Genomic DNA, 11,287 nt, shown 5'->3' with positions numbered 1-11,287 from the left:
ATTGTCACTGTCACCCTTGACATGTGAATATAAAACAGATTCTATCGGTGTGGCCTGACTGTGCACAAGAGAACATACTCACCTCCTTCAATCTAGACTCTATACCTTGATTAACGAAACCCGAGTTTACCGTGGACTTTTTGTGCTCTTATCTCACTTCTTTGGTATTTACTAAGAATACCTCACAGCTCTAGATCTTTTTTTCACAAGAATATTTGCAAAACCCTGTCACCTATTCCAAACCTATACAATTGAAATCTTGGACCTAAATTGACAGGCTTTTTGCATTTATTCCCTTTTATAGTTCGTCCAATGGGAAAAGGTAACCCTCTGACTCAATGGGGTCAGAGAAGACCTCGAATATATTCCCACACTCGAGAAACCTAAAGGAACAATTAGCTGACTCTTTGTAGTCTAGGGAAGAGAGAGTTTATTTGAATCTTGGTGGAGTCCAAGGGTAGCAGGGCTGGCCCTGGAGGAGCCAAGGGAAGACGCCAGATGCTGCAGCTTTAGTCCCCCAACATCTCACCTGTGTCAGGCTCACCCCCGGGGCCCAACGTGGTGCTCCCCAGCCTCAGAGCAGCAGGCCAGGATGGCCTGGGGACTTGAGAGAAATCACAAGCCCAGACAGATGACAGCTTGCAGGGCCCAGGGGCTCCTACTGTCTCCAGACAGGAGTGAAGTCCCAGGACCCCCTGCTGATCCAGGCCCCCGCGAAGGGCACAGGCCCACACCCTCCCCGCTCCTGCCATCATCCTGGCATCTGGGTTTCATGCCGACACTGCCCGAGGGACACCTCAGCCCGGCTGGTGCCAATGTTCACACCACATGGAAGGCAAAGCGCTTTCTTTATTGCTCTAGCATGGCCCGCCCGCGTGTCTCCCAGGATGCCGCTCTGTCCTCATGGGTGGAGAGGATGCGGTGGTGGTCACACCGGGGCCTGGCCTGGCCGCCCACCGGGCACTGGCCTCAGTCAGTCTTCCTGACACCTGGAAGGCAAAGCCCACAGGATGGCACGGGATTCTGAAGGCAGCCAGGCCTCCTCCCCACCGTTACCCCAGAGGCGCAAATGCCCCTAACAGTTGACATAAAGCAGTCGTGACCCACAGCCATTACAGCTCGTTTCCCCTTTAGCATCAGATGGATTAAAGGAGATGGACGTCTCCGACCTAGAGACACACAGCCCCTGGCCCGTCCGTTTTGCGATGCAATGGTAGGCGCAGAGCTGGTCAAGAAAGCGAATCTCCTCTAGTCCTGTCCGGCCACTCTAGCTGTGTGATTCTGGCCTACTCTACCTCTCTGAGCCTCAGTTTCCTCACTGGTCAAGCGTAGAACTAAAACCCACTCCCAACACAAGTTGCTATTAAGCAAATAAAATCACAGAGAAGACACTGTTTGGAGAAACTCAAAGTTCTCTGAGCAAATGAGGAATACCCAGGTCCCCTGTACTTTTCCACAGTGGTTCACACCTAAGGACTTTTGCATCCATTCCTCATTTGATTTTCACAATACCTTTGTGCTGTAGGTATTATGACAGCCATTTTCCCAGCTGAGGACACTGAGGCTAAAAGAAGCTCCCCAGAAAAAGGAACTTGGAGGAGGTAGGACTTGAACATGGACATGAACTTGGGCAAACTCCGGGAGATGGTGAGGGACAGGGAAGCCTGGCGTGCTGCAGTCCATGGGGTTGTGAAGAGTCAGACACGACTGAGCGACTGAACAACAACAACAGGCCTTGAACCCAGGCCCTCACCTCCAGGCTCTGTCTCTTTGCTATAAGCTAAGTCTCATTTGCAACAGAAGACCCCGGTGGGGAGAGACAAAGTGAACGGAGGGAGAATGTGAACGTTACCTATCAGCCGAAACTTCTGGAAGAAGGGGATGAAGCCGTGCAGGACGCTGTGTATTCGGTACACTGCCAGAAACAGAGAGAAAGGTGATGGAGCCCTGTGCCCGCTTCGAGGGACCCCAGGGGCAGACCTCCCCCTGCCCACTTTGGACAAAGGCCTCACCCATACAAACAGAGCTCTGATGGAATTTCAGGCAGCAGGATAAGCTTAGATAATAGGCCTGAGTTATTATTATTGAAAACAACCATGAACAGCAGTAACAATGCCAGGAAACTAGGCGAATTCGGCACCCCACTCCATTAACTGCTTTGTTTTCAGGATCTGGCTAATTCTGTTTGTTTGCCACTTTAAACTGTTTCTGTTGTATTTTCATGGAGCTGCCCATTTTTTTCCATGGGGTTGTGCCAACGACCTCTCATTGACCTTGAGGGCGGTCAGGAAGCAAACATGAGCATAAAGAAATCTTTACAAAATATTTAGGTCGTGGCTTTCCGGCTCTTGGCGAGCCTCTGTGGCCGGCCCAGCCACTGCCCCCACACCAGACTCTGCCTGCGGTGGAGCCTTACCCAGGCCGAAGTAGATGCCAACAGTCTCCAGGGAGGCAAAGGTGAGCAGGCCGACCCCAAGGGACATGAACCAGTCTGCAGGGGCAGCAAGGGAGAGAATGATCAGCCTGCAGAACTAGACCCCCGCCCCCTATTCCCACACTGCACCCACCACTCACCTGCGTAATAGTGATAACACACCAGCAAGGCCCCAATGGCAAAGCAGAGGAGGATGAAATGGAAAAACTCATCTGTCAAGGCAGAGGTGGGGTTACTGTTTACCTCTTTCTCTCTCTTTTTAATTAATTAAAAGTATTCTTATCTGTGCTCAAAGGGAGCTTTATTCGCTGTTCCAGGGTCTTTCCTGGCAGCCCAGTGGTTAAGACTCTGAGCATCCTCTGCAGGGAGCTTGGGTTTGATCCCTGTTTGGGGAAATAAGAGCCCTTGTGCTGCCAGCGTGGCCAAAAATAAAATAAAACCACTGTCTCCTTTCCTACCGTCACCCTTCTCCTTGAGACCCCCACAGCTGCAGGACTATAGCTGAGAAGGTCTCGCTGGTTCTCATAAGCCCTTCCCTAGAGTCCAGCCCACCCAGTCCTTGCTCCTCATCATGGCCATAAGGCCCGGAGGGCAGTTCTCATCCTAGTGACTCTGTGTACAACAAAAAGAGTATACTACCAGGGTCCAAGCCCAAGTCGTGCCCCTCACTAGCTGTAAGACCACTTCCTGACCCTGAGCCTTAGTCTCCATATCTGCAAAATGGGCATCATTGGACCACTCTCAAGCTGATTCCAAGCTGAGGAGTTTGTGAACTGCAAGGCCGGTGGCAGAGGTAGGCTGTGATTACTTCTGTTCCAGGCCACCAGCTGACTTCCTCCCGAGAGAAATTGGAATTAGACAGCGGCGGCAGCCCTAGAACCTCAATTTCCTTACCGTCCTTCTTTATATTCAGTCTTCTTAGCTGAGAGGCCTCCACTTCTCCTTGGGAACAAGAGATGAGTGTTTAATGGAACAACTCGGGGTATCCGCTCTGAGGAGGTCTCACTGAGAAGGGCTCTCCCGGGTTCTAGCTCCTGGGTCAGAGGGTGCTCACTTCAGGGTGGTCAGGGCAAAGCTGGAAGGTGGGGCGACTGTCCTTGGACCCCCACTGATGCCCACCTGCTCCACAGGCCTGAGTCTGTTCTGCTCCACGTCCCCTGAGCAGGGAGGCCCCCTTTCTGGGTCACATGACAACCTGGGTGGTGATGGCATTGCTGCTGGAACGGACTCCCACTCTCACCTCCCAAGCTGTCTGTAGTCCATCCCAGGCCTTGGAATCCAGGCCACCCCCCTCTACCTGCATATTTACCACTCATCAGGGTAGAGCCTCTCCTTCGGAGTCCTGGAAATTAGAAACTCAACATTAGTGTCCAGGCCAGCTTGAATCCTTAACAGATGCCACAGGTGATCTCTGAAAATGCCCCTGTCAGATTCTCCAGTCCCCAGGGGATCTATCTATAGACTGTCATCAGTAATCCCTTTGGTCTTGCCTGGACCCCTTTTCTCACCTCCCCTGGCCCCGCTCATACCACAGCCAGCCCTACCAGCCTGCTGAGCCCAGGTCAGAGCCCCTGCCCAGAGTGGACATAGGGTCCCATCTTTTGCAGTCATGCATCTGACAACAGCTGGCTGTCTCGGGGGAAAGATGATGCCCAGACTTCATCAACACCAGCACCGATGACCCCCCGCCCCTAACAGACACTCACCTGATTCTCCTGAAGGCACCACCTCCCCGGGCACACCTGCACAGAACAGAAATCAATGATTATATACTTGTATGCTCTTGGTGGTAAGAAGTTATACCCAAGGAAAGGTGGAACTCTCTCACCCAGAGGCTTTCCACTGATCTGCAGGAGGCACTGGAGCAAACTGGAGGGCTTCTTTTCCATCTAAATGGACAGGTGCCACCCAGCAGTCCCTGAAAGCTGCCACAGTAATGCCTGCCCCATGATACAGGTCTTCTAATGTCTCACGAGGGGCTAGAAATTCAGGTTTTTTCATAAACTTCTTGACTATAAAAAAGTTGGCAATTCACATTCCATCCAATCAAAGATGTCATGGTTTGTGAGAATGACATCAATTATAACTGTGGGTTGCCAGTGATTTTAAGATGCACCCCGATTTCACAGATGTCCAGATGTGAAAAACTATTAGCCGCACAATTGAATCGATGAACTATATTAAGAATAATGGGGGCTGTCAGGTAAAGAATCCACCTGACAGTGCAGGAGATGCAGGAGACGTGGGTTCCATCCCTGGGTCAGGAAGATCCTGGAGGAGGGCATGGCAACCCACTCCAGTATTCCTCCCTGGAAAAGCCCATAGAGAGAGGAGCATGGGAGGCTACAGTCCATGGGGCCACAAAGAGCTGGACACAGCTGAGTACAGATGCACCATTAAGAATAATAATAAAGACATGTTGGGATCCAGATAAAACACATCTGCACACACAGGCCACCAGTTTGCAATCTGCGCCCGTTCACTGCTCTCCTGACGCAGGTGAGGACATTTAGGCCTGCGCCCCCAGCCCCATCAGGCCCAGAGTTTACAAGCCAAGCTGGGTTGTATGCTGGGGGCCCTGGGCCCCGACCACAGTGTCAAGCTCCTGGTTGGGGCTGCCCGAGAAGGGTCGAGCCCTGTTCCTGCGCTGCGCTGCAGCCTTCTCTTCAGTCTGGCCTGGGCGGCCCTCCACCTCATCACCCTCTGGTTCTTGGGGCCTCTCCTATCCCCAGTGACTCCTCTCCTAGCCTGTCATCTTCTTCCCCTCAGGGCAGGCAGGAGCCCCCACTCTGTACACTTCCCTCCTCCAGGTCAGCCTCCGGACACAAACACCTGCAGCCAGCACTCAACTCCTGGCAACAAACATCCAGGACACTGAACTGTCTTCAGGCTGATGTGCAAACAGGAACCACTGTCTGCAAGCGATCAAAGGGAGGCCGGCACCGAGGGGACAGAGGGCAACCAGGACAGCATGACGTGCGACTCCCATAGTGCAATTACCAACTACCGCCAATGTCTTGGCGGCAATTCATTACTTGGAAGAATTAATTCACAAATACATGATGATATTTACGTTTTCGACAGTGAATATGACTTACTTTTTGAAGAGAAAAAAACATTTAAAATATATGTGTGTGTATATATATATATAAAAGTTTCTCATTTTACATCCAGGGAAAACTTTCTTGCATGACCTGAGCAATTAGAAACATTTTTTTTTAAAATCTGATAATGCCTGTTTTTGTTAAAAAGAAAGAAAATCAGAAAACTCAAAGACAGTATGACAATTAAGTACAATGCCGCCACCCAGTGGCAGCCACTGGTAATAGCTTGATGCAGAACACTGTGTGTGTTAGTCGCTCAGTCATGCCTGGCTCTTTGCGACCCCATGGACTGCAATCCACCAGGTTCCTCTGTCCATGAGATTTTCCAGGCAAGGGTTCTGGAGTGGGCTGCCATTTCCTTCTCCAGGGGATCTTCCCAACCCAGGGATCAAACCTGGGTCTCCTGCACTGCAGGCAGGTTCTTTACTGACTGAGCTACAAGGGAAGCCCGATGCAGAACACTAACACATCTCATTTACATTTCTTTGAATTAGCTGTGTTTCCTGTTGTATTCCTTGGGTTATTGTCAGGAGTTAAGAGACCAAGCAGACTATGGAACTGCTGGATTAAACAAAGTTAAAACAGACTTTCTTATCTGGCAGTGTGCATTTGTGAGGCTTTCTGGTAAACTAGTTCATTCCTACAAATTCCTCCATCTCATCACAGTGCTACGAAGCAAAGTGGCATAATATTTACATCTGCTTGCTGTGAAAGTGATGATGCTTAGAGACAATTACTCTATAATTTAAGTGTTGTAGAGATCAGGTCCTTAATCTTCGCATGCATGCTTAAGTGAAAGTGAGAGTGAAGTCGCTCAGTCGTGTCTGACTCTTTGTGACCCCGTGAACTGGGGCCCACCAGGCTCCTCCGTCCTTGGGATTCTCCAGGCAAGAATACTGGAGTGGGTTGCCATTTCCTTCTCCAGGGAAACTTCCCAACCCAGGGATCGAACCCAGGTCTCCCACATTGCAGGCAGACGCTTTAACCTCTGAGCCACCAGGGAAGCCCTTAAACAACCCAGTATTCCAAGAGAGAGGGTACTGATCAAGCTCCATCTTGCTGGTTGGAAAGCTGAGATCCAAAAAGGTTAGGTAACTGGTGACAGTCACCTGAAAGTCAGGGCTATGGATCAGAATATACTCTGGCACAGTCCGACTGTGGTAGGAAAGGCCTGTCGCCACCTCCATCTGCTCCTCATGTTGTACCCACTTACCTTGCCGCAACTCATACATCCACCCACGACTTTCAGCTCATGAAACACCCTCATCACCTTGCTTCCTCCCAACAAAGCCCTAAGCCTTTGTGTCCTTTGCTTTATTATGTTTCACCCAAAGCCACCAGACAAACAATTACCTTCATAGATTTGAAGCTCATCCTTCAAAACGTCAGGCTCCCCATGCTCAGCACCTGGGTGGAGACAAAAACCTGTTAGTTAGGTCTCCCCAATAACAGCGCCCCAGAGTGGCTTCCCTCTTCTGGTGTTGAAGCTTTAAAAAGTAACAGAGTTCTTGTGTTGAGGGTGAGGTGGGAGGTTTTCAAGAAGCAAGACAGCCTTACAGGAGATTTCCTGCTGCTCTGTCTGACACCCCTCACACATCCTGAGGTGACCATGTTCAACTGGCTAGGAAAGGACTGGGGGCCAGAGAGGACCTGGGCCGTGTGCAAAGTCAGTAATACTAGCAGCCATGTATTGAGCACTTATTATATACCAACACTGAAATTGGGCAATTTATACTTGATATTCCATTTGACCCTCTTGGGAATTCTGTGAAGACGGTATTAGTACCTCTCCCTCCCCAATTTACAGATAAGGAAACTGAGGCTCACAAAAGCTGTTGTTCTCTGTAGGTCACACGGCCAGGAAGTAGCAATTCTAAAGTTCAACTCCAGGTCTGTCACCAAGGTCTGCTTTCCTGGTCATTTCTATCTCCAGAAATAGGACCCAGAGCTCAGGTGCAGGGTCATGGGAACATTTATTAAACACCTTGTGTGTGTCAGGATCTGTAGTAGGCATTAATGCAGTCTCATTACCCCAGTTCTTTTCTTCCCATGATCAATTTAGGCTAACATTTATTAAAGTTGTTTTTTAAAAAAAAAACCCACAAAATTATATTTTTCTTATTTTAAAAATAAAAGAATCATCGTAAAACATCTACGGTAAAAGTCAGCTCAAAAAAAAGAAAAGAAAAATCATTCATAATATAACCATCCAGAGATAACCATTGTTAACATTTCAATATTTTGCTTTCCAGTCTTATTTATAATCACATATGGGTCATTTTTTACAAAAGATACAACAAAATGTGATCAACTAGAGAAAGGAATGGCAAACCACTTCAGTATTCGTGCCTTGAGAACCCTATGAACAGTATGAAAAGGCAAAACGATATGACACTGAAAGATAAAATCCCCAGGTCAGGAGGTGCCGAGTATGCTACTGGAGAAGAGTGGAGAAACAACTCCAGAAAGAAGAGATGGCGCCAAAGCAAAAACAACGCCCAGTTATGGATGTGACTGGTGATGGAAGTAAAGTCCAATGCTATAAAGAACAATATTGCATTGGAACCTGGAATGTTAGGTCCATAAATCAAGGTAAATTGGAAGTGGTCAAACAGGAGATGGCAAGAGTGAACATCGACACCTTAGGAATCAGTGAACTAAAATGGACTGAAATGGGCAGATTTAATTCAGATGACCATTATATCTACTACTGTGGGCAAGGATCCCCTAGAAGAAAAGGAGTAGCCCTCATAGTCAACAAAAGTGTCCAAAATGCAGTATTTGGGTACAATCTCAAAAATGACAGAATGATCTCTGTTCATTTCCAAGGCAAACCATTGAATATTACAGTAATCAAGTCTATGCCCCAACCACTAATGCTGAAGAAGCTGAACAGTTCTATGAACACTTACAAGACCTTCTAGAATAACACTAAGAAAGATGTCCTTTTCCCCATAGGGGATTGGAATGCAAAAGTAGGAAGTCAAGAGATACCTGGAGTATCAGGCACGTTTGGCCTTGGAGTACAAAATGTAGCAGGGCAAAGGCTAATGGGCAAAGCAGGGCAAAGAACCAGTGCATTCTTAACGCACTGGTCATAGCAAATCCCCTCTTCTAACAACACACAACACAAGAGATGACTCTACACATGGACATCACCAGATGGTCAACACCAAAATCAGATTGATTATATTCTTTGTAGCTGAAGATGGAGAAGCTCTACACAGTCAGCAAAAACAGCAAAAACCCGGAGCTGACTATGGCTCAGATCATGAATTCCTTATTGCCAAATTCAGACTTAACTGGAAGAAAGTAGGGAAAACGACTAGGCCATTCAGGTATTACCTAAATCACATCTCCTACAGTTATACAGTGGAAGTGACAGACAGATTCAAGGGATTAGAGCTGATAGACAGAGTGCCTGAAGAACTATGGATGGAGGTTTGTGACACTGTAAAGAAGACAGTAATCAAGACTATCCCCAAGAAAAAGAAATGCAAAAAGGCAAAATGGTTGCCTGAGGAGGCCTTACAAATATCTGAGAGAAGAAGAGAAGCTAAAGGCAAAGGAGAAAAGGAAAGCTATACCCATCTGAATGCAGAGTTCCAAAGAGCAGCAAGGAGAGATGAGAAAGCCTTCTTCAGTGATCAATGCAAAGAAATAGAGGAAAACAACAGAATGAAAAAGACTAGAGATCTCTTTAAGAAAATTAGATACCAAGGGAACATTTCATGCAAAGATGGGCTCGATAAAGGACAGAAATAGTATGGACCTAACAGAAGCAGAACTTATTAAGAAGAGGTGACAAGACTACACAGAAGAACTATACAAAAAAGATCTTAATGACCCAGATAACCACGATGGTGTGATCACTTACCTAGGGCCAATCATCCTGGAGTCTGAAGTCAAGTGGGCCTTACAAGGTATCACTACAAACAAAGCTAGTGGAGGTAACGGAATTCCAGCTGAGCTATTTTAAGTCCTAAAAGTTGTTGCTGTTAAAGTGCTGTACTCAATATGCCAGCAAGTTTGGGAAACTCAGCAGTGGCCACAGGACTGGAAAAAGTCAGTTTTCATTCCATTCTCAAAGAAAGGCAATGCCAAACAATGTCCAACTACTGCACAATTGCACTCATCTCACATGCTAGCAAAGTAATGCTCAAAATTCTCCAAGCAAGGCTTCAATAGTACATGAACTAAGAACTTCCAGATGTTCAAGCTAGATTTGGAAAAGGCAGAGGAACCAGAGATCAAATTGCCAACTACTGTCGGATCATAGAAAAAGCAAGAGCGTTCCAGAAAAACATCTATTTCTGCTTTATTGACTATGCCAAGGCCTTTGACTATGTGGATCACAATAAACTGTGGAAAATTCTTAGAGATGGGAATGCCAGACCATCTTACCTGCCTCCTGAGAAATTTGTATGAAGGTCAAGAAGCAACAGTTAGAACTGCACATGGAACAGACTGGTTCCAAATTGGGAAAGGAGTACGTCAAGGCTGTATATTGTCACCTGCTTATTTAACTTATATGCAGAGTACATCATGCAAAGTGTGGGGTTGGATGAAGCACAAGCTGGAATCAAGACTGCTGGGAGAAATATCAATAACCTCAGATATGCAGATGACACCACCCTTATGGCAGAAAGCAAAGAGGAACTGAAGAGCCTCTCGATGAAAGTGAAAGAGGAGAGTGAAAATGCTGGCTTAAAACTCAACTTTTAAAACACTAAGATCATGGCATCTGGTCCCATCACTTCATGGCAAATAGATGGGGAAACAATGGAAACAGTGACAGACTTTATTTTGGGGGGCTCCAAAATCACTGTAGATGGTGACTGCAGCCATGAAATTAAAAGACACTTGCTCCTTGGAAGAAAAGCTATGACCAACCTAGACAGCATATTAAAAAGCAGAGACATGACTTTGCCAACAAAGGTCCATCTAGTCAAAGCCACGGTTTTGCCAGTAGTCATGTACAGATGTGAGAGCTGGACCATAAAGAAGGCTGAGTGCCAAATAATTGATGCTTTTGAACTGTGGTGTTGGAGAAGACTCTTGAGAGTCCCTTAGACTGCAGGGAGATTCAACCAGTCCATCCTAAAGGAGATCAGTCCTGAATGTTCACTGGAGGGACTGATGCCGAAGCTGAAACTCCAACACTTTGGCCACTTGATGCAAAGAACTGACTCATTTGAAAAGACCCTGAGGCTGGGAAAGGTTGGAAGCAGGAGGAAAAGGGGACGACAGAGGAAGCGATGATTGGATGGTATCACCGACTCAGTGAACATGAGTTTGAGTAAACTCCGGGAGTTGGTGATGGACAGGGAGGCCTGGCGTGCTGCAGTCCATGGGGTCGCAAAGAGCGACTGAACTGAACTGATATGAGATCAAACCAACCCTATGATTTGAATTTCTCTTTTTCGCTTTAGAGAAAAAGACCAGCTCTGGATAAAGACCAGAGCTCTGCTGTGCTGTTGGACATTAGGTTATTTCTGTGGTTGCCCTACTATAAACAATGCTGAAAGGAACAGCTTCACACAGACACACTTAGTTCCACTGAGTGGACAAAGGAGAAATGCCGAGGCCTACTGCCTACCGGGTGAGCCGCCCCTGCGGGGGAGTCCAGCCCCCTGGCTGTGCCGACGTTCTCTGCTTACTCGGGGGTGCGGGTCCTCATCACTGTTCTCTGCAGGGAACAAACACACGCTGTAGGAGAACCTCAGCCTGGACTGAGCTGGAAATACTT

The 11,287-nt window shown here is 47.6% G+C and overlaps 1 protein-coding gene across 6 annotated transcripts in view; it reads right to left on the bottom strand.

Annotated features, from left to right (window-relative positions):
* Positions 414 to 11,287, bottom strand: part of TMEM40 (transmembrane protein 40) — a 33,339-nt gene continuing 22,465 nt past the window's right edge. For 2 of the 6 annotated variants that reach the window (XM_018038459.1, XM_018038460.1), the window contains exons 4-12: positions 11,138 to 11,227; positions 6,892 to 6,945; positions 4,141 to 4,176; positions 3,732 to 3,776; positions 3,329 to 3,376; positions 2,575 to 2,646; positions 2,417 to 2,491; positions 1,853 to 1,915; positions 414 to 989 (exon numbers count right to left, since the gene is read on the bottom strand). In XM_018038459.1, the coding sequence (XP_017893948.1) occupies positions 970 to 989; positions 1,853 to 1,915; positions 2,417 to 2,491; positions 2,575 to 2,646; positions 3,329 to 3,376; positions 3,732 to 3,776; positions 4,141 to 4,176; positions 6,892 to 6,945; positions 11,138 to 11,227 (503 nt within the window). In that variant the 3' untranslated portion in view covers positions 414 to 969. The remainder of the gene's footprint in view (positions 990 to 1,852; positions 1,916 to 2,416; positions 2,492 to 2,574; positions 2,647 to 3,328; positions 3,377 to 3,731; positions 3,777 to 4,140; positions 4,177 to 6,891; positions 6,946 to 11,137; positions 11,228 to 11,287) is intronic. The other 4 variants (XM_018038462.1, XM_018038461.1, XM_018038463.1 and 1 more) reach the window with 4 other exon arrangements.

This window comes from Capra hircus, chromosome 22 (genome assembly GCF_001704415.2).
Source record: "Capra hircus breed San Clemente chromosome 22, ASM170441v1, whole genome shotgun sequence".
Lineage (NCBI taxonomy): Eukaryota > Metazoa > Chordata > Mammalia > Artiodactyla > Bovidae > Capra > Capra hircus.
The sequence above is the reverse complement of the archived record's forward strand: the minus strand, read 5'-3'. Positions and strand labels throughout refer to the sequence as shown.